Consider the following 24,125-nt stretch of genomic DNA (forward strand, 5'->3'; position numbering starts at 1 on the left):
AATTGTGTATCCAAGTTTTACCATTTTCCAAAACATGCACACACTTGCAACGTGACCAGAATCTGTACTTCTTTATTTGTGGATATCCAACAGACCCGTCCCAGCATATACAGCTGGTTAAGAACTGTAGGAATATCACCTCATTTTTTTCAGAAATATCAAAGCTTTTATGTGTATCTTCCCTGTTCCACCCTTTATTAGTGCTTAGGTATATTCCCTAAAGACACAAACAATTTGGAACAAAATTAAATTTTGAATTAAGGTTTCTCTCTGTTTATACATTTTTTTCAAGTTGTTGGTACATGGCATATGACATCCAAATACTTTCTCAAACTGAGAGGCATTTCTACACATGTCATTGCCTATGTTAAATTCGGTTTTGTTGGTTAGTCATCGTTAATCTTTAATTCTATTTTTATGATGTATTTCTTTTTTGCTAGAAGATTTAATTGATTTATGTTGTTTAGTCTGTTGCTGCGAAAGAAAATATCTATAGCAAAGTGTTTAAGTTTGTTCAGTTTTTTATTTCAAGCTCTAAAATTGTAATAATGTTCGTCCTGAGGACTGAGGATAGTACGAACATTGTTACAATTTTTTCATGAACCCATGTTTTGGCTTTAGAATTCAGAGTTAACCATAGGCAGGGTTATACAGTGGAATGTCACTTGCTTCATTCTTGAAAAAGCCGTGTGTTTGTCTTTTTTCTGGAAAAACTGTAAATCTAATGTTAGAAGAAAAAAAATTCCGTGACATATTGCAGTTCCAAAATAGGATAAAGTTAAGATACCAGAATTCTGCAAACTCAAGCTTTTGTTTCATCCAAATATTTACTGATGGAAAAAAAAATCGTTCTACAATTTTTTAGAGTGTAAACTTTTGAAAAAATAAGATGACAAACGGAAAAGTTCGCGTAATTATGGTGACCACTGATCACAATTTTGGAGAGGTATCTTCAAACGGGAACATATTTCATTAGGGTATAAATCAAAACCAGAGAGAGAGAGAGAGAGAGAAAGAGAGAGAGAGTATGTATTCCTACTTTAAAAATATCACGACACGTACGTTTGTTTTTTACGGTATATTTTCCTTATGAAAGTTTCAAAGAAACACTCATTCCACTTACATAAGATAAGATAAGAATTCTTTATTTCAGACTACATAGTCTATACATCTAAATTAAAATACAGATATAAAGTAAAATCACTGAAAACATAAAAGAACATATAGAACATAACAATTACATCCATAGAAAAAATACACCCTTTTAAAAATATCACAAGAGTGAACTGAAGACGCATGTGATTAAAGAGTGACCACAGAAAAGTACATCCAAACAAGTCGTGATATATTTCGTAACATGACTAACATAATTTCCATGAGTCGCCCATGGCGTGATCATTTGTGTGTTACTTTTATTGTTTGTGAAATGACTAATGGTCAGGTACATAAAAACGCGTCTGATCATCCCGCGGTGCGAATAACAAAGTGAAACCAATTTGAAGCTAAGGCGGTGGAAAATATCGACTGACCAATGAAGTCACTTACAATGTGCAACACATTGTTTGGTTGTAAATTCAGGGCAAGTAGAGTAGCGACCAGCCGCAGAATAAAAAAAAAACACTTCTTATCTTGTCACTGTGCGAAACGGTACTGAAGTCAATTCGAAGCGAAAGCGGTAAGAAAATAAGTATAGCCAATGAAATCGTTTATGATGAATGATGCATTGTTTTTTTTCTTAGGTAGTATGGAAAAATAATGCCAACGCAAGAGCATTGTTACCATTGCAGTGCAGACAGATTGGAGAGTGTAAACGTACAAACCGTATGTTGCGTATTGTACCGTTTCTTCTTGCCAGATCAAATATTAAACGGCCACAGTCCTTGTTCGCGTTTTGAAACTGACAAACATTTTTAATCTTACTCAAACATTTTGACAAGCACACTCACATCAATAGAGACAGAAGTGTAAAATATCGGTTAACCAATGAAGTCACTTACAATGCGTAACACATTGTTTGGTTGTAAATTCAGAGCAAGTAGTGTAGCGACCAGCCGCAGAATAAAATAAAAACAAACACGTCCGATCTTGTCACTGTGCGAAAAGGTACTGAAGTCAATTCGAAGCGAAAGCGGTAAGAAAATATGTATAGCCAATGAAATCGTTTATGATGAGTGATGAATTGTTTTTTCTTAGGTAGTGTGGCAAAATAATGCCAACGCAAGAGCGTTGTTACCATTGCAGTGCAGACAGATTGGAGTGTAAATGTACAATCCCTTTGTTGCGTATTGTACTATTTCTTCTTGCCACATCAAAATATTAAACGGTCACAGTACTGGTTCGAGTTTTGAAACTGACAAACATTTTTAATCTTACTCAAACATTTTGTCAAGCACACTCACATCAACAGAGACAGATGTGTTACAGTACCGGGTGTCAGTTTTTTGTTATTTTTTTCCCCTTCAAGCTAGTGATTTTGGGGTTTGTATGAAGTAAAGAAACTAAAAGTACAGTGAACCTCAAGGATGATAACCCAAGCTGTCTGTCCATTGATGTATGTATTTACATCAGAAGAAATATGATCCTAAGACAAAAAGATATAAATCAAGCATGATTAGAACGAACACAAAGACGGCAAATTGTAGTAACAAAGGTATGTTTTCCTTCACGTCCGCGTAACTTAAAGTTTCAATCCCCTTGCAAGACAAACTTGGTACCTTTTGTAGAGCTTGAAATAAAAAACTGAACAAACTTAAACACTTTGCTATAGATATTTTCTTTCGCAGCAACAGACTAAACAACATAAATCAATTAAATCTTCTAGCAAAAAAGAAATACATCATAAAAATAGAATTAAAGATTAACGATGACTAACCAACAAAACCGAATTTAACAAAGGCAATGACATGTGTAGAAATGCCTCTCAATTTGAGAAAGTATTTGGATGTCATATGCCATGTACCAACAACTTGAAAAAAATGTATAAATAGAGAGAAACCTTAATTCAAAATTTAATTTTGTTCCAAATTGTTTGTGTCTTTAGGGAATATACCTAAGCACTAATAAAGGGTGGAACAGGGAAGATACACATAAAAGCTTTGACATTTCTGAAAAAAATGAGGTGATATTCCTACAGTTCTTAACCAGCTATATATGCTGGGACGGGTCTGTTGGATATCCACAAATAAAGAAGTACAGATTCTGGTCACGTTGCAAGTGTGTGCGTGTTTTGGAAAATGGTAAAACTTGGATACACAATTTTCTCGTGACACTTATAAAGTGAAGAGTCTGTACAACTGTTTGAAGCCAAAATCATATAACTTTTGTACGGTTTGTAAAGATTTCCACTTTAGAAAATGTGAAGTATCACAAGTTATTATCACAAACAGAAATGGAACATAGGGGCTTGACAGTAGTTGTTTAGACACCTCCGCTCAACTTCACAACTTACTTGCTCTGTCTCATATTTTGATCTTAAGGAAATATCATCTTTGTGCAGCAACAGTGGTAACAGCAGGAGGAGACGCAGTCACTGCTGTCGAAAAAGGGTAATTCTTTTAAAAATGAGTTTAGTATATTTTTTAAAAACATCAGATGAAGAAAACGTGTGTTAAAACAGGGTTGGTATAATGTATTCAGCGACAAAGTAGAAGTGACTAAGAGAAGGAGACAACGTTGTCGAGTGGCGTAGTTTTCTGGAGTACGTACGTGTCCCAGCGACACAGTGCCGGTGTCTCTAGCTCTCTTGAAGACACCAGCTGTCTGGGGATTTTTTCTTGCAACTTTTTTCTTTCGCGGTAGGGTTTGAATCGAAGGGTCGTCAAGATGCATGAGGTGTTTAAGACGCACCGCTGTCGTTGGGTTCCTATATGCTTGGCTTTCACTTGCCTTTGTGAAATATACCAAGTCATTGTGACAACAAGAGGTAGAGAGGGTATATATGGAGAGAATGAACTTGGTTAAATCATTTCTGAATCAGCAATCGAGATGAAACGATCGCACGATTTCAGTGAGAGAGAAGAAGAACGTAAGAGGCAACGAAGTGACGTATCGCCTCACACACGAAAAGAAGTGTTCGCTCCAATAGAAGACATGAGCAAACCTGAACCAACACCTTCCACGTCTGCCACCAGACACAGAGAGCCCACTCCAAACCAAAATCCACCAGTTAACTCTGAAAAGTACTAACACATTCGAGGGACGGAAAAGCGACCCTCTAGAAAATTTAGAACCACGACTTACACGTACACGGTGAAGTTTAAAGATTTCAAGTCCAACGTACCATTGGAGAAAGCAGAAGGGTTTATCACCGAGATGTGGGATTCTTTGCTCACCACACTAAAGCGACAATGTCAACCCAAAGAAAACGATTTCTTGACACTATCCATAGATCACGACAGCTTGAAATCCCCTGTTTGAATCGAGTTTAGCAGACCCGCAGAACTAACCCCTTCCAAAGTCATGGACAAGATTCAACACGTACAACAATCTAATGATCAGTTTGACATCACCGATGGTAAAGCCACACTGAAAATGGCCCACGTCTCTCCTCCTCAAGGGACTGGACGCAAAAAGGTCTTATTGGTGGACGACCTTCGCAACACCAAAACAAGTCTCGTCCGAATTAACAACCCTCAAGACCAGATGTGTTTAGCCCGTGCCATCGTGGTGGGACGAACCTATGCCAACAAGAACGACACGGTAGAATGGAAAAGAACCTGGAAAACTATTCAACGATCCGACCGAGCCAAACAACGAACCCAAGGAATAGTTTGTACGGAGGAAGAACCAATGCCATCTGTTTGCTGTACCAAGCCGACGAAGAGAAAGGAGAAGAAATCAAATACTTGGACGTGTGTTCGCTGTATCCTTACGTGTGCAAATATTGTCACTTCCCTGCAGGGCACCCGCAATTGCTGACGGAACACATCGACCTGAAAAACATTCGACAATACGAAGGTCTGATCAAGTGCAAAGTCTTGCCTCCCACGGACTTGTATCATCCCGTGCTACCTCACCATTGCCAAGGCAAACTGATGTTTCCTTTGTGCCGTACTTGTGCCGAAACGTGCAACCAAGATCAGCCTTGTCAGCACACCCAGGAAGAACGTGCCTTGACGGGGACGTGGGTTAGCGTGGAATTGTTCAAAGCTCTGGGCATGGGATACCAACTGTTAGAAGTGTACGAAATTTGCCACTTTCCCAAGACACAACAATACCACAAGGGTGACCCCAGTCAGAAAGGCATTTTCGCAGACTACGTCGATGCCTTTTTGAAACTGAAACAAGAAGCCAGCGGCTATCCTTCCTGGTGTCACACTCCCGAAGATGAAAAGACATTCAAAGAGAAATGTTATGAACAAGAAGGTATTCCTTTAGACCACATCGAGAAAAACGAAGGCAGGCGATCGTTTGCCAAAGTGATGTTAAATTGCTTGTGGGGTAAAATGGCACAACGACCGTGTTTACCCAAGACGGAATATTTGACAGAACCTTCCCGCTACTTCCAGATGATTCACGACAAAACCAAATACATGAAACACGTGGACGTCGTTCGTGAGGATTTGATCTTAGTCAATTACGAAGAAGATCTGGACTTTGTACAAGCCGACGAATTTGGAAATGTCATCATTGCGGCTTATGTGACAGCCCATGCTCGCTTAAAATTGTACGAAGCTTTAGAACTGTTAGGGGATCGTGTCCTCTACTTTGACACGGACAGTTGTATCTACATCGATCGACCGGGTCAGCAACACCCTAACATCGAAGAAGACCGTTTAGGAGCCTGGACAGACGAACACCCCGACGACAAGATTCTAAGTTTCGCGAGTGGCAGTCCTAAAAATTACGGCTACCAATACCGGGACAAACAAGGAGAAGTGCACACCGAGTGCAAAGTGAAAGGACTGACTCTGAATTATCGTACCAGCCGAGTGGTCAACTTTGGGGTATTGAAAGAAGCCTTGCAATCGGGAGAGGATGGAAACTTTAAAGTGACCACTCACCAACCGAACAAGATTGTACGTTTACCCACTCACCACATCGTCAGTCGACCCCTGGAAAAAATCTATCAAATCGTGTACCAGAAGCGAGTGAGACTTCCCAATCACTTTACGTTGCCGTACGGTCACATCGATATTGGTCAGCATATAAAAAGGGACAACGTCCAAGACCAACAGTTCATTGTCACTACCAAGACCAATTGACAAAAATGAATCCTTTCAAACAGCAAGTATAGAGCGTAAGACTCAAGTCCAACGAGAAACTCGGGTGTGATTCTATGCCTCACGATCACATCACCAATGTAGTACCACATCTTAGTTGTTATGTACTAATGCCATGACAAACTACGTGCAACCAGTGAAACTTCCAGACCACAAAACTTTACCTTATGGACATGCTGATATCACCCAGTATAAAAAGGGACGACTTCCAAGAACGACACTTCATTGCGAGGACAAGCGACGAGAAAGATGAATAACTCTACGCAGAAGAAAAAAGAGAAGGAACAAACATCATTGACCTCTTTCACCACCATACCGTCACAGCAAAGTGCGTTCAAGAAGGGAAAGGATTCAATAGACCTAAAGGAGTATTTTAGCATCCAAATGACCCAGACAGCGACCTCGAGAAAATTTAGAACGACAACTTACACCTACACGGTGAAATTTAAAGACTTCGCGTCTGACGTTCCAGCCGAGGAAGTATCAGGTTTCATTACGGATCTACTTGACTCACTGTTAGAGGAACTCAGATGTCATTGCCAAGTCAAAGATGAAGGTCGTTTGAGCCTATCTGTGTATCACGACAGTTTGAACTCGCATGTATGTCTCGGATTTAGCACACCTGCAGAAATAACTTCTTCCAAACTTTTGAGGGCTATTGAAGACGTGCGGTCGATGAGAGAAAAATTTGACATCACCGATGGAAAAGTGACTATTCATATGGCATATGTTGTACCTGCATGAGAAGAACACGATGACTGCTCTTGATCTGCTTACCGATAAGTGTACTAGCACGATGGACGTAACAGCAGATTTACGACTGACAGGGAATACGAGATGGGAAACATCTATGCTGGGACACAAGTGGTAGCTGACCAGATTTTAAACAACGTGTGTGACGGATAGAGAGACAAACACGAACTTTCTCTTATTTGATTGTTTGTTACTTGTTTTGTTTTAGCTTTTTCTTATAAACGAACATTTAATGTAAATTCGTTGCATATGAAGTGATTTTAGAAAGGAGTGGACGTTAATTTTAAACATTAGTTTACTAGAGTCAATAACTAAACAACTCGTAAATATGTTTCTTTTATGTTCAAATGTTTATGTATTTAATGGATAGTGCTTAGACCAAAGCACAGGCCAGAGAGTCCATGTATATACTTGAATAAATGTTTTGAACCCATACAACAGACTTTTCTTTATCGAGTTTCTATTCTATCTGTGAGTCTTTCTTTAGAATATTTCTGTCCTCTTTTCTGTGTGTTTGAATGTGTATTTGTTTGTTTCTGTATGTCTATGTTTGTCCCTATCAACCCTTTGTCCCTACAAATACATTTCACCCTATAAAAGGTTTTGACCCTATAAACCTATGACGTTACCAATGTTTAATTCCCATTGATCCCCATGTGACATTCCCATGTTCAATTCCCCTTGACGCTCTACAGTCCCATCCATGTTAAAATGCCCCATGTTAAATTCCCATTGTCGCCAGAGTGCATGGACCGTTTTTGCATGGTAAAGTCTCCTTGTCACTAGGGTGGCCCCATATACTACTCATGTTGATATACACGGACATAAAGTTGTTACAAACATGAAAATACAAATATGGATACAAAGTCTTTCTTTCAGCATCAATTCGTCAGACATTTTATATATTTTTTATAATTTTATTCATCCTAATGTTAAGCAAGTTTGAAAGAAAACTTTGATTTTGCCACAGAACATTGCAATTTGGTAAAGTACTGAACAATTAATGAATAAATCGAGAAAGGTGTGTCTTGATTAATTAACTGTCGCATTGATTTTGGCACAGAACATAGCAATTTTGAAAAGTACTAAAATAGAAGTGAATAAATCGAGAAATGTGTGTCTTCATTAACTATCGCCTTGATTTTCCCGTAGAACATTGTAATTTTGAAAAGTACTGAAAGCGAAATCCAAAATGGTGTGTTTTAAGTAATTAATTAATTAAATTATTAATTAATTATTGTCCAATTCTGGACAATTAACGATACTCTCTAAGTGAATAAATCCCTATGTATCAGATATAATGTTAACATTCTTCGAATGTTTTCGTAATTTTGTATAGTTTATTATTAACATCCTTCTCTGTATCCTGAATAAGATTTTAAGCCGCATCAGATGGATTTATCGACATAAGCGACTTAAACTGCTTTATACCAATGCTTATTTGTCATTTTATCTAAATATAACAGCAGGTATCATGTAAATTTTGCTGCTATTTTCAGGAGGAAACAGAAGAAATTGGGGTATAATTATACAGCTTTTAGGGACACCGAGAAAATTGCTGTATACGATGTTGAACGAACTCTCCGAAGTTTTCGACGAATACGAAGACTACATTCCCTTGTATCATATATATATATATATATATATATATATATATATATATATATATATATATATATATATATATATATATATATCACTTATTTAGACTGCAAGAACAAACTCAAAAGACTGAATAATGTTTCCTACCTTAAATATTCTCAGCATGTTTTTTTAATGTTTTCTAATTTCATGGTGTTTGTTTTTGTAATCATTTCATTATGTTTTTTATCTTATAGGTGTTGTCAAATGTTGTAAAGCGCTTAGAGCTTCTAAAGATTAGGCGCTATATAAAGTCCTCATTATTATTATTATTATTATTATTATTATTATATAACACTTTAAAGAGTGCCGTCTTGGTAAATATTTACAAATATGCTAATCGAATGAACAATATTTGGAAATTTTTCTGTCATTTCTGATACATCATAATTTTCACATGTCCGGTTTGCTCCTCTCATTGACTGCTTTTGGAAAATTATGGATAAAATTTCGGAACTCCAGTTGGGGTTGTGAGCACTTGCAGTAATTGTTACATCACTGAAAGTGTGACCACGGGAAGAGAAGTGTTCTGCAAGTGGACTTCTGTACAGCTTCTTTGCCATCCAATTAGATTTGCGAAGATTTATCCTTTAGTGTAACTTTTCAGTTTCTCTGAGATAATGAAGGCTACAGATCTTACATGCGATGAGATAACTTACATTCTGTTTTGCACATTCTGTTTGGACCATGTATGTTCAGTTTTTCGCTCGTCGCTGTACTAGAAAATTTGCTGGTCTCTATCGTGTGTTGACTGGTAATAGATTTACTAAGGTCTCACTGGACAGCTTTTCTGGTGAAATTTTATCTGACAATGACCTATTGCTGAAAAATGAAAATATTTTAGACTGAAGTTACAAATAAAAACAAACTAATGATTTTTTATAGAAAGCACACACGTGAGATTTTGACTGCGGAAATTAGATTAATTACTTATACATATAACTGGTGGCTTTTATACCGAACCAACACTGCCACCAACCCCCCTTTTTACATTCATTTTTGACACCAAAGAGCTATTTTGAATATTTTCCTATGAAGTGGCAGCTAAAAGAATCAGTATGTTCCTAATACATGAATAAAGTTCACTAGTACTATAACAAATTAGCATACTTTTCATCCCCCCTCAACTATCTCGATTTTGAGATATTTACCTCTGTAGCAGACATACGTAAATACGTAAGCCAAGTCGGCTGTTCATTTGCAGCCCAAGTTATGCATTTGATCTCCAATGCAAATCTAACTGTGTCAGGCAGTCACCAACAAGCCAACCTATTTCCAAGCCTAACTCAAATTAAATCTAAACCACATTACAGCCTTAGCTTCTGTGTGAATTTATAAATGCTAGGCTTATAATAATTGGGTTCATGCCTTCTACCTTAAAAATTAGGGAGGTGTCACAATACGAAACTATCCAGTGAGACCTAAGGTAGCCATGGTTAGTGATTGGTGTTAGCTTCGTTCTGACACTGCATTCGAAATATCCCATATAACCAGGCACTGAGGATATGCAAAATATGCTCCGAGGATGAGAGTTATCTGAACATTTCATTAGCCGAGGCTACGACAAAGACCTGAAAGCGGAGGCACCCCAAACGAACCTCAATGACCTACTAAAATATAAAGAGAAGGGAAAGGTTGATCGGATACCATTTACCCTGACCTACCATCCTGACAACCCCAAAGTAGGTAAAATCATCCGGAAACATTGGTCCATCATGGAATCGTGTGACACACTAAAGTTAATCCTCCTGAACAAATCAGTAGTAGCCTACCGGAGACCAAAAACCTCAAAGACATCATAGTCAGGGCGTAGCTAACACCAATCACTAACGAAGACCACGCTAGTAAATATGGTCCCTGTGGCGATAAAAGGTGCAAAACCTGTCAACGTATGTTATAGACCAGCATGTTTGTGTGTGTGTGTGTGTGTGTGTGTGTATATATATATATATATGTCGTGACTGCAGTAGTGATAGAATATGGAACAACGGTTATTGTTTTGACAACTGTAATATACTTTCAATATCGCCCATCAGTCCACAACACGGGATATAGCTGTAAGTTGATATGGATTGTGGGATAGAACGTGAAATATCACCTGAGTAACCGTTTGTTAGACCTTATATTGCCGACAGCATTGACGATCAACAAATACCAAAGAAGAATGTCTTCTTACTGCGTACTAAGAAGAGCTAGTGAAGCAGTCTGAGGATCAACATATTTTCACTTTATCTATCGTAGTTACTGAAGAATACTAAAGACGTTAATCTGTCATACCATAAAAAGCGCTAAAGAAGTGGCTTAAATTAAATTCCATCAGAGAACTGTTAAGACATTCATGAAATCGAGAGAAAATAAGTATTTTCTATAAAAGAGCATAGTAATATTCATTTTTTAAATTTGGCTCATTATTTGTGCGTTCAAAATTTAACGAAATCGATATATTAGACAGCCATAATTATTGGAGCTAAATTAGAGCGGATGGTGGTTAATTTCATTATGTGATGTTTATTATGCGAATATTAGACGTTGAAGGATTAAAAAAGAGAAATGACAATGTTACCAGGGTATGGGAAACATCGAATGGGTAATAATTCCTCTTGTATTTTTGTCGCGTGCGTATAATAAAACCAAAATTATCTCCTCTTCAATTTTGTCATCATTCCATCAGGTCGTATGAAATCATCTATGCCAATACCTTATGCTGCCACTATTCTCGCTGGACCAGACTCGCGTGCCTCGGTAAGATTTCTGCCATAGTTGGGTCTAAAGAATGTTGCCAATCGAAGGTACTTTGGTCAAACTTTGAATAACCGAGAATATTTCAAAAATGTATCTATACTTCGTTCTGCGATCATTCAAGAAAAATTATATTGTATCCAAAATATGTCTAGACGCACTTTCTGTAATTATTCAAGACAAACGTATATTGTGTGATTTAGAGGTTATCACTAAACATTATTTTCACAGACGCCGATGCTAAAGAGAGCAAACAGAAGAAAAAGATTAATACGTGTGGATCGGGATATAAAATAATTATAGTATGAAGAGTTACAAAAACAGATTGAAGATTAACAATAAAGAGATCTCAAATGCCTAAAATGTGGTTACCAAGGGATTATATGCTATATCCAATGCTTTATAAACTGTTAATGATAGACACAAAGGATACAAAACACAAGAATACCCACAACCCACTTAACAAAGGCTATGCAGTGAGATGTCTTCCTTAGAGACTGTCATGGTGGAATTTAAAGTCTCAAAACAAAACAAAAAAAAGACAATTCTGTATAATCTCAGCTACACTAATGTACGACTTTAAAGCTGATTTAACGTAGTTAGAATGAATGCTAGATGTCACTGTAACGTAAAGCGATTTGAAATTGATGTACTCGATTATGTATAGCGTTAAACCCGTGGCATGTTTGAAGATGCTAGTGACTCGATTTTTTTATCAAAATGACCAAGGGTTTAAATGTTACAGAAGCAGAGTTTGTACTTCTTGAAATATTTGTAATAAGGTGGAAATTTGCTTAAATCTGTATAGAAAGGTGAGTGGAAAATGTAGAAATTTTAAAATCCTGGAGAAGCGTGTGTTAATAATGAAGATTAGATAAACTTGAGATCTGATTGGGTAGTTAATGCTTTGGGATGTGTTCCCAGACGAAGTCTCGGGTTATAAAAATTACTTACTCAGCAGAAATAGGCAGTCGTGTTCTTACGCGAGGTGAAAAGCTCCCGACTCCAAGGGTGGGCGAGACCCTCGTAAAGGTTGTCCAAGGGACTTTTAGTTGAGGGTCAATGAGAGACATGTAACCACGGGTGCAATGAGACGGTTCTGCTAAACAGATAAGAAATTAACCTTAAATAAAAAAGATACTGTTTCTTAATTTAATGCATTCTTTTTTCTTGATATGACTCTTAATTGTTCGAATTTTGATTTGTCTTAAATTATATAGGAATCATGTATGCTGAAAATTGATCATTATTAGGTTTGTAGGATGTTTTCTGCCAAGAAAGTGTTAATAATAGTGTTGAATTAGGTAAAGTATTAATTTTGTTTGGATTATTCGTTTAGCAATTATTTAATGTTTTTTTAACCTATGAATTTGTTGTATTAATGTTTAAGCAGTATATGTGCATGTGTCCGACATGTAGCCTAAAATAGTGATTAATATATAACACTGCAAGGGCTTAATTGTCATTAAGCGAGAGTAGACTGTGCTATTTGATCAATTAATAATGGTAATGTGTTATATTGGAGAAATACATTAATTTTCTTACACTATCTTAACTGTCTTTGAAAAGAGTGAAACTCGAGTGATGTAGACATATACGGCATTCTTTGTATTGGATGCGATACAAGGCTATGGCCTGAATACAAATAGCAGTGTAATGTCTTACATGAAATGTTATTCGGGCTCTTGTGAGTGTATCAGAGAGTGGAATGTATGTTCAGTTCAGGAAATAATTAATGAACAAAAGAATTAGGCCACAGTTCTTCTATTTTATAAGGAAAATATCTCCAACGCCTAAAATAAGAGATTACACGACCAGTATAAGAGATTTGACGACCAAGAGAATCCTCTAAGTAGGCAAGGGGAAACCGAATGTTCCAGTTCAAGTTGACCTGAGACGATAATTTATGTTGATTATGGAGAGTGAATAAGCAACCAGTTAATAGTTCATGAAAGACATGCCGCACAATTAAGGTTCCAGACACTAACTCGATTTCGTGATGAAATATGCCGTATCAATATAACACGAAACTGCATTTTGGAATTTTGAGGTTTTTTTTTTCCTGGTAGAAGTGCACCCTACAATTGGTCCTGTACAATTTTATTTTGCTGTATCTACTTAATTAAATCGTCTTATTCTGATACAGGTGTTGTTCTATTCTGTATCTCTGCTCAAATTTCCATTTATTGCATACATTAATTTTATTTAAATATTCGCTCGATTCGGGTTGTAATATCGTGGTCGATAATCCTATATGCATCCATAACCGCCAAAAAGACACGACACATAAATAACCTAAAAGAAATAAATAATTCCTAGTGATGGTATAGTTAGACATAAGAGAACGACCTATGATTTAGTGACAGAATCGATGCAATTAAATAAGAGAAACAGTACATATAGACACATTTAAAACTAAATTAAACACAGAAATGAGTGTGAAGAATATTCAAATAAATTCTTCCAATGTTGAAATTAAAACAGGCTAAATGTTCTGGATGAAAAATGTACCTGGAAGTATACTGATTTATGATTTTCGCGAGATGACAGATCATTCTGCTGTAATTTCTATAAGAAACAGTGTAGTGTATATTATCGTACTATTTGTTAGGACAGTGATTAAATACACGAATTCTGAATTACGTCCTATTTCTCCTGTTTCAAAACACCACAAACAATAGCTACTACTTACGGACTTGATTATGTTCCATCACGTTTTACCGAATGCAAATTACACCATAGACGTACCACTGTACTATGTCATTCAAATAAAGAAATTTGATATACATTCATTTTTTTAAAAACTGAACAGTGCAACTACAAATGACGTTGTATATAAAAACCTTCACATGAAATATATATCTGAAACAAAAGAACCACTATCATATAAATTTGAAGAGAAAAAAAATATATTCGTTTTTGCAATGAAAAGAATCGATAAAAAGGAAGAAATGTATTTCTTATTTCTGATGGGACACAGTATAAATATGTATTGCCTAGAAATAGTGTAGTCATGGCAAATGCGTAAATTTGCTTGACAGGGGCATTGTTAATGTTTTTGGAATTTACAGGAAGTCCTTTTATGATTTAGATTTTTATCCAAATGGCCTAAATTGTAAAAGTAATATCGTAGAAAAATTGAAGAAGAAAATAATTGAATTGAATGAAAACGGCAAAAGCATTTAATTACTAGGAATGGAAGATTAAGAAAACAGGTTATTGAATTGCCCTGAATAAAAGATTAGGAAAACAAGTCACTAAATTATCGTGAATCCTAGGTTAAGAAAAGAAGTTATTTATTTACCATAAATGAAAGATCAAAAAAACAAGTCATTTAATTACAGTGAAGGAAAGATTAGGAAAAGAACTCATTTAATTACCATGAATGAAAGGTTAAGGAAACAAGTCTTTTAATTACAATGAGTGAAAGATTAGGAAAAACCATTTAAATACCAAGAATTAAAGATTAGGGAAAGATTATTTAATTACCCTGATTGAAATATTAGGAAAACTAGTATTTAATTAACACGAATGAAAGGTTAAGAAAACAAGTCATTAAATTACTACAGTGAATGAAAGATAAAGAAAACAAGTTATTTAATTAACATGAAAGATTAAGAAAACAGTGTTTGGTTACTCAGAACGTGAAACGTTTCGATGAAGCTTTTCTCTTTATTAGTCCACTCATTCTGATGCAAGTTAAAAAATAAACAACATGAACTTAATGATATTTAAAAGCTGATACGCAGATAACTTAGGAATATGTTTATATTTATGTTGTAGTGGGTGGTAGAGTACATGTTGGGTATCAATATCACTGACAGCAAGCGACGGCAAAACGAACCAATGCACGTGTTCTAAGCATTAACCAATCAAATCGAAAGCAATGGCGACTACTTAAATAGACAACAATGGCAACTTACGGAAACAATATAACTACTTCCAAATAGGAAAACACACCACAGGGTCTTAACTTTCTTAATTAAACGTATCACTGGATTGCACAAACTCCAAGTATTATAAAGCCTGAACAAATGCTTCCAATGTTAATACCAAGGATACGACCCAGTGTCTTAATTGTACATAGTATTTTCTTTGTCGTTCGATATAAAGGTTAAGGAGATGGTAATGATGCAGACGTAAACAACGTAAGAAGATTGCATATTAGTTATATAACCATTTCTTATGGTAATGATGGTATTTTTAAGCTAATTGATTACAACACATTCTCTGCGTAAGAAGATTTATGGCTAACAGTATATGTGGGAACAAAAAGATCAGAACATCGAATAATAAATGAAACACGTAGAAAGTTAAGATCAGAATCGGCTAATGCACGATACAGCTTATTGTAGAAAGAAAGTAATTAAAAACCTGCTTTATATGTGGATAGTAACAAATCGTTTATTTTACAGTCACGATTTTGGACTTAGATTTACATTAGAAAAAATCATCTGGAATAACATACAGTATCTACTGCAAGATACAATTATTTCTGATATGTTGACACATTTTGGGAACGAAAAGTAGATGAAGTAAATTGCTTGTTATATGAGTACATCACAAGAGAGAGAGAGAGAGAGAGAGAGAGAGAGAGAGAGAATTGTGAATGTGCTGCTATTACAGTCTTAACAAAAGGCATGTTATATTAATCAAGAACAACTTTAAGCGGAGCTTTGATACCATGTAAGAAAGACAAAGACACTAATCATAAAAGGTAATGATCTTCAGCATTAGAACACACTAATACCGGAAGTATAGATTTTCAGCATTAGAACACACTAATACAGGAAGTATATATATTCAGCATTAGAACACTCTAATACTGGAAATATAGATATTCAGCATTAGAACACACTAATACTGGAAGTATAGATATTCAGCATTAGAACCCACTAATACTGGAAGTATAGATATTCAGCATTAGAACACACTAATACCGGAAGTATAGATATTCAGCATTAGAACACACTAATACCGGAAGTATAGATGTTCAACATTAGAACTCACTAATCCTGAAAGAACTGATATGCACCATTAAACGAAATAATGATTACCATGGAAGGCTGGCCAACAGGGTTTTTTTTTTTTTTTACTTGATACAGAATTACGATTCTATGGTCGTAAAATAAGCAACAGAAAAGTGTGAAAACCAACAAGTTTTGCAAAATTCAAAAATTAATTTATTTCCCTAGAATACAAAAGTGAAGATTTTAAAATAACTTATAGCAATGTGAATTAAATCGCAATTAGTTCTACAATTTATGTCACAAGTCCAAATGCATAAAATTCTAACTGAATTCCAATGATATTCCAGATAAATTTCAATATTAAATGTGTTGATATACCTGTAGTCTCGAACATGGTAATGTGCCAATAGCCTGGCTTGGGGCTATGTGCTACAGTCTTTTAATATATTACAATATTGTAATTCAAAAATGATCTTGTCTGAGTCTTTTAATATATTACAATATTGTAATCCAAAAATGATCTTGTCTGAATTCACTATATTTCCAAATTAATGTTTCTGCCCAAGAATATTACTGATGAGCACATTGTATTTCCAGTAAATAATTATTTGAATAAATAATTCTACCTAAATGAAATACTGAACACAACAATCAGACTGATTCTGCCTTAGATGTTAAATACAAGAATAAGTAATTTTCAAGTAAACAATATTTATAAAAGTTAATACACAATGATAGAACCAGGATGAGAGTCAAACGTTCCTTTCTGGAACATTAGGTTGTCAACAAGATAGAGTCTATTACTAAAATTATAATAAAGAACATGGAAAACATCAAGTAGAATAGGCTTATCATGGAGGAATTCCGATGTCCTAGACCCAAGTAAATATATTTACCTCCATTGATAATGACCCTAATATTTAACCCACATTCATAGAGAAATATTAACTATGCATTAGGTTGTTTACAAATCAATGTTCATAGTCAGACACACAGTGAGCTTGATTTTGGACAAGGTCAAGTACAAAATACAAATGTATATAACATACAATAGTTGACAAAAGCTAACGAATAATAGAGATTAAATATACATAACCATACAATAAATCAATAATTTAAAGGTGTGGATAAAGATTTCTTTAACGTGGAAATAACGCATATTGAAATAATATTCTTGATGAAAGAATTACGCATGTTAGATTGCGTGGATCGGGGCATCAAGTAGTTCATTTTCAACAAGGAATACACAAGCAGATAAACAGACTATAAACTTTAGATGCGCAAACAATGTATATTTATTTGGTGTTTGATCCTCAGAAAATATTCATTACGTCATAGAAGTACCAGTCTGAACTCGGATCGATATTGTAATATTTTTATTTGACAGAGTAATATAATCTATGTTGGGGTTTGCACCCAGACAAGGAAATCCCAGTCAGTGTGTTATATTTGTCTCCCCCGCTGAGACGACCAGACTGAGACAACCAAACTGAAATAAGCAAGGTGAGGTTAGCAAAACAGATAGATTTCTCTGTCGCATGGGTGGTAAAAGTCAGTCAGTGAAAATGTAGTATATATGAGAACTTAGGGCTGCTTATATGGTAAAACAAACCAAGACGCCTTCTTATTTTTTGTTCGTCCATCCTAGTTCTGGATAGCCCCAAGTTTAACAGCATTCATGTTCGGTACTAGGTGAAGGCATGTAACCGTATTTTTATGAATATTTTTTATGACATACTTAAGTGTGACATAATTAAACTTATTGGGGAAATAAATTTCGTATATTTTGAATTCCTATATTTTTACAAGTGACAAATATAACTCTATATTTTCACATGTTAAAACAAAAGAATATATTTTCACATGTTAAAATAAAAGAATTCCCACCATTCCATGCAATGCTTGATTGTGTATGCCTACATAAACTATATCCTGTGGCAAAAAAAGCCAGTACTGTGTGAGCTAGAAAATATATAATCTGCATTATATTTCAGACATGAAAAATATTTTTGCAGAAGAAATCTGACCCGACGCCGTTCGCGTCTTCGTGAAGTTTGGTGCCCTTACTTCTTTGACAAAATCGATAAACCCACTGAAGCAATGCCAAAACAGACTTACTTTATGGTCAAATAGAATCAGCTAGTTTAAGAAACAACACAAATGCAACTTTCTTTGACCTATTTTTTTTAAAACCAATCCACTCGTTATTTCAAGTCGCAATATGGATATAATTAGCCTTTAAAATGGGTGAATTTACGAAAAGGGTGGAGTGGGGCGTACTGTGGAAGAGTGACGTTCAATTCTGATGGAAGTATGGTACATAATAAAAAAAAATATTCTTTTCCTGCCTAAATATCGGATATATTTCATAATATGGTTCTAAGAAAGATTATTTTAATTCAAAATCTTCTCTAAGCTTGCAGGAAACGTTTGTCTTTGCTCTGTTTTGATTCCTCTCTAGGAGATCGCTCACATGCGAAATCGTTGGAACCAATAGTATACCTAAGTATTCAGTAAGATTCCCGCTGAATGTTTGTTTCTCGAAATGCTGAGGGATGTTAAATCTATAGTACTGAAGAGTATAAAATGTACCAAAGTCATGGCGGACAAGATGTTTAGCATCTTTCGTAGACCTAGTAATTGGCCTAGACGTAGTCCGAGTTTTCTCTGACCCTTGCCATCCCACTTTTGATAGTTGGGCATTTATGTTGGGGTGTAGGGTAAGAGCGCATTCCCTATCGAAAAGTTGGAATTCCGCTTTCTAGCCGGACCAGCAAACTTGAACGACGTTTCATCGAGAGATACGTGCATGAAATCGATAGGAATATGATTTATTTTCTCAGAATTTGCGATCATATCATTCGTTATGTCTATAATCAGCTGATACACGAGACGAAAGTACATCGTTGCTAAAATTTGACCTGGATCTGGCCATTTGTATTCCTAGTCATGTGACTACACAACTCTTGCAACGTACATCTCAATGACATCAGAGGTCATACAGTCGAGTGATATCAACAACATACCATTTCTAGTGTTGCTGTAGGAAAACAAATCGAACATATAAATAAAAGTCATGTAATTTTCATAGAAAAATGAAAAAAACATAAACTTCTCAAAATATTTATTGTGAAAACAATGACGCAAATCTGTAAATGTTGCAGAAATTTGAAGAAAACTAGATTCACTACGAAGAGCACGTGTCAATGTGGTAGTCACGTGATACCAACAAAAAGACATCGCTGACACGTGCTCAGTACTTCTTGAAAATGGTTTTCTCCACCCTGCTGCGATACCGACAGGTTTCTGTTCGTTGTTCTTAGAATAAATATGTTGAGGATTAAGTGTGCATTATATTTATTTACAAAACATTAAGTGACTTCTATATAATATGTCCAAATTCTATGTACAACACCTTGGGAAATATCTCACTAAAAGTCAATAATATAAGTTCACTATTGTGTGACCGTCGACTTTTGCAGGAGCTGCACAATCTATCTCCTGGTACATATGGTAAATGTAAGTATCATGAATGGTTTTCCAAACAATAAGAAGGAAACAAAAGTATTTTAAATGACGTTCCATTGTAAATTACTATACCTATGACATATATCTTCCATGAGTGTCTCACTGACATTTTGGACGCTTGGACGACCCTTGCCAACTTTCACGGCAACATTCAATATGGAGCCGTCTATGTCTATAATTCTAGCTTGGACATCAGCATATGAGCCTGACCCAAGTATCGAGGAAGAAAACGTTACCTCTCCTTCTTCGAAATCAAACTTCATGATGTTATTTACAAATAATATATCCAACGAACCCTCCAGCTTAATGAAACCTTTCATCAATCCTGAAATGTCATCGTTTGTTGGAGCATTGTCTTCTAGCTGACGATGCAACGTGCTAATCAATTCCCTGTCGGCTTTGACAAATGCTGGTATCACGGCAGCAACTTTGTCCAAACCTTCAAAAACCTTTTGAAGAAAACCATTAGTTTTTTTCGTTAAGCCTGAGCTTTGAAAAATATTTCGCACATACAGATGTGTAGCTTCCTTCATGAGTTCTACTGGAGAAATATTTTTTGTATTCGCGGAAAAGAGCTCTCACAGCCTTTGAAATGTTGAAAGATCCTGCATAACTTACGGTAGATCCAAGAATGTCAATAGGATTTTCACCGTTATCTTTCTTGCCTTTCTTCTTTGCCTTTTTGTCTCCTTTTTCTTTACAGCTTGAACAAAAACACTCTTGGCTGGGAGCAATCTACTTTCCGTCTCTTCATCGTTATCTCCAAGAAGACCTTGATAAAAAAAGACAAAAGTCATATCTGATCGATCACCGATTTTCTTTAATAAAGGGCTTAAAAGGTGATTAAAAATCGTGGATCCCGTGTCAACTAATACTAATCGTTCTAGAAGAACATTGTGATATAAGAGAGTATTTTCATTCCAAGAAAACTAAAACTGATAATATGTCATGGTCATGTGTTTTCTTTGCCTTCATAATCATAAGAATATAACGAGACATAAAATTTGAAGAGAAAAATGATCAACCAAACAAACAAAATACAACAATCAATGTCCAGCAAATTAATTAAAAAAGAAGAATAAACCGAACATAAGCTCCACCCGACATGGATTTAGGATTGGATCCTGTGATAAGCATACCTTGCAACTCTGCTATCTTATTTTCCATGAGGTAAAAATCTTTCTCGAAGATATCTATTATCTCCTCTTTGATGCTGTTTATGATGCTTAAATGTTTCTAGCAATTGTCAATGGCTAAAGCAACCCTTTCTGACAGTTTCTTGTCTGCTTCTTTAGCCAGGTCCTTCCAATTTCTGCCTTTGTGACAATCATGCGGGCTCCAGTCCATAAGGCGTTTCTTAAAGTGTCAATTAATAAATTGATAAATTGAATACTGAATTAAAAACATCTATCAATCAATAAATCAATATCAATGAATCGAATATTAACGTTCCAATTTTGATATTTCGTGCTGTCAGGTTTTACGTACTGTGCTGAAAAGGCTGATCGCGAATTCCATTAGCCCCCCAAAAAACCGCATTTACTTAAAAATGGCTGCAACATTTTTTCAGAATTATTCACAGAAGTAAATTAGCTTTGTTTGTTTGAAACACATTTACAACAAACTCTCAGAACAGAATTTAAAGAACAGATTCAAGACAAGACGAAAGGAGACGGGGTAAATAAGTATTATCGACAACGAATAAATCACGATATTGACATTAGCCAGCGGAGCTCTTTAAGATATCAATTTCCACCGTGGTCCCATCATTTACTATTATACATATTCATCTGTTTTAGCCGTTTCTACCTACTCAGTCCCCAAAGGTAGATGAAAAACTATAAAATAACAGAAAACAAATTTATCCAATAGGAAGATATATCAAAACAAAGTAATGAACCCTCCAAAAACAATTTTGAAAATATAAATGCAGTGAGAGAGAGAGAGAGAGAGAGAGATTACAGCTTATTATCACTTAGAATGTTCTGTAGTGCCAAGCCCAAGATGAGCCAAACGCGTTGCTCAAGGATACCTTAGGTTTCTGGAATAATTCGATAATGGACGCGATTACGTAACCTTCTGGTTACGAGTCCAAAACCTTAATCAATCAGCCAAAGCGGAAGGAAAGTGAAGGTCTTCTCTTTGATTGTGAAAATAAGCATTGTGAAAGTCAAATAAACATGGAATGGATGACGTTATTATATAGAATCAAGATTTGATCCACCAGAATAGCACTGTTTAATAAGAAAGATACGTTACATTTTTGATCATGCAACAACAACAAAAAACATAGTGTCTTAATAAAATAATAACTTATTTTGTGTAACGTGGATGGCCATTCAACTTTATTCTAAATATTGGTCTCTGTAATTGATCATTACTTATGTTTTTGGTGTTTTATTCTTTCCCTGATAATTTTGATCTGCTTCTGCGACACACAAGTCTCAGTTTTGTGAGTCAGTATGCGGCAAATATAAGAATGCAGACAAACAAATACAGACTACCTGGACCTCCAATGATCTCAGTGCCTCCAGTATAGCCTTATGTATATTTTCAACCTCCTTTTCCAGACTATTCCTCATTTTTCTAATTCTTTGTTCAGCATCATTTTCCAATGTCTGCATTTGTTTCTTGATCATGTCCAGATCTTCCTTATTCCTAACCTTGGTCTGCTCAGCCCCTAGACGAGACATTTTCAGGGAGTAGATTGATCTCTTCACGACAGCAGAAAGCCAGCTTTATTAAAACAAGTATCATATACATGTAGATTCTTCCCATGATTCGTATCAAGCGAGACTCTCGCTGCATTGAATTAAAGACATACCGTCTAAACTATTGTACAAACACATATTTTTTAAAAAAAAAGGTTGTACGCGCTCGAGAAAATATTGTATTCTAGCAGTTTTTACTAAACCGGTGTTAAAATGATTGTATCCTTAGTTCAATGCATAGTTTGACAGCAGCGAAAAGCAAAAAATCCTTTCTTAATGTCTGCTAAAACTGAAATCGTTTACAGTGTATGAACAGATTAGATACATAAAACGATTGTAAAGTGGTTTTATCTAAAACTAGTGGGCACTATTATTATAAATGACATGGAAACTAAAATATTGAAGATACAAAAGGTTTTTGGATTAGCATGATTTGTTGCGTTAAAATTCATTGTTTCCATTGGAAACGTCCGGTTCTATGTCAAAGTCAAATATTTGTTTTCTATATTTCGTATCCTTAACATGATTCTGCGCTCCTTTTTATATCAATGCTCAGACCAAAGTAATTTCGAAACCGATTTCAACTATTTTCTACGTAAATGTACCTGAGATTCATATAGAACGCAGTCTTGATTGGCCTGATTGGTCAGAAACAACCAGACATAATGGCACAATAGTAAGTTATTGTCTCATTTGGCAGTTGGGCTGGGGGCATAGAAACAACAGTTTCAGCCAAGAGGGTGTGACAGATCAGTGCAGAATGAAGTTGTTAAATAAGATGCAAACATTAATTAGGCTTATATACTGGTATTCATTTTTACAAGTTCGTGCGATGTCAGTCGATTTCATTCAAAAATTTCAAAATGTCTTATGTAGATAATTCTTAGTGCAATTAATTCACATCGTCTGCATCGAAGGAATGTTGGCAAAGACACAGTAACTATAATCTCAAGACATACGATTCACTTCAATCGAATATATGTTTAATAAATTGTGTAAGGGAGACAACTTGAGATAACACTAACCTGTCCGAAAGCGCATGTATTTGATCAGTGTTAGGCGACATGAAACTAAGCGAAATTTTCTCTCCGTAAGAAATCCTATCCGTGAACTGATATTTCACGGCATATGGAGTTTCTTAGCCCTGGAAATCTATTTAACCTCAACAATGAAATAAAAAGTAATCTTTAAGATTTTTTTTTCGGAAGACAAACTTTTTTTCTGCCCCGAAAGGTCAGTAGACGAGTTATAACTAGACGAAGTGACTTACATTTACTGCAAATTGCCAGGAAAACAGTACATCAAAATTAAGATCTCACCAGAAAATAATTCATTCAGATTTAACAGTCATATGGCTTTATGTATCTTGAAAATAATGTGTACATCAATATCGTGGCTATAAAGTCGTACTTTCTTATTGTATAAACGTGACTGAGGTTCTATGTGACTCACTGTTATGCGTTGGGGTGGGGTGCTCCCAATATTTATTTGAATTACTGTGGAATTCCCACCCTGGCACGTTTTTGTAGGAAGTGAAATTAGTGATAGAGAGAGGTAAAGCT

The 24,125-nt window shown here is 35.5% G+C and overlaps 2 protein-coding genes across 3 annotated transcripts in view; one reads left to right on the plus strand and one right to left on the minus strand.

Moving 5' to 3' along the window:
• Window positions 1-13,495, plus strand: part of LOC149794040 (uncharacterized) — a 60,771-nt gene extending 47,276 nt beyond the window's left edge. For both annotated transcript variants that reach the window (XM_089967985.1, XM_089967986.1), the window contains one exon: window positions 8,474-13,495. In XM_089967985.1, the coding sequence (XP_089824111.1) occupies window positions 8,474-8,500 (27 nt within the window). In that variant the 3' untranslated portion in view covers window positions 8,501-13,495. The remainder of the gene's footprint in view (window positions 1-8,473) is intronic.
• A 3,012-nt stretch (window positions 13,496-16,507) lies between these two features.
• LOC149794041 (uncharacterized) lies at window positions 16,508-22,996 on the minus strand. Its single transcript, XM_089966501.1, has 3 exons — window positions 22,357-22,996; window positions 20,992-21,208; window positions 16,508-20,624 (listed from the first exon to the last, which is right to left on the minus strand). Exons 1-2 carry the CDS (start codon window positions 22,543-22,545, stop codon window positions 21,089-21,091), a joined length of 309 nt encoding a protein of 102 aa, XP_089822627.1. The 5' UTR covers window positions 22,546-22,996; the 3' UTR covers window positions 16,508-20,624; window positions 20,992-21,088.
• Between the last annotated feature and the right edge of the window lie 1,129 nt (window positions 22,997-24,125).

The sequence above is a fragment of the Sinohyriopsis cumingii genome, chromosome 8 (assembly GCF_028554795.1).
Source record: "Sinohyriopsis cumingii isolate HCF-2022 chromosome 8, ASM2855479v2, whole genome shotgun sequence".
NCBI classification, from domain to species: Eukaryota; Metazoa; Mollusca; class Bivalvia; order Unionida; family Unionidae; genus Sinohyriopsis; species Sinohyriopsis cumingii.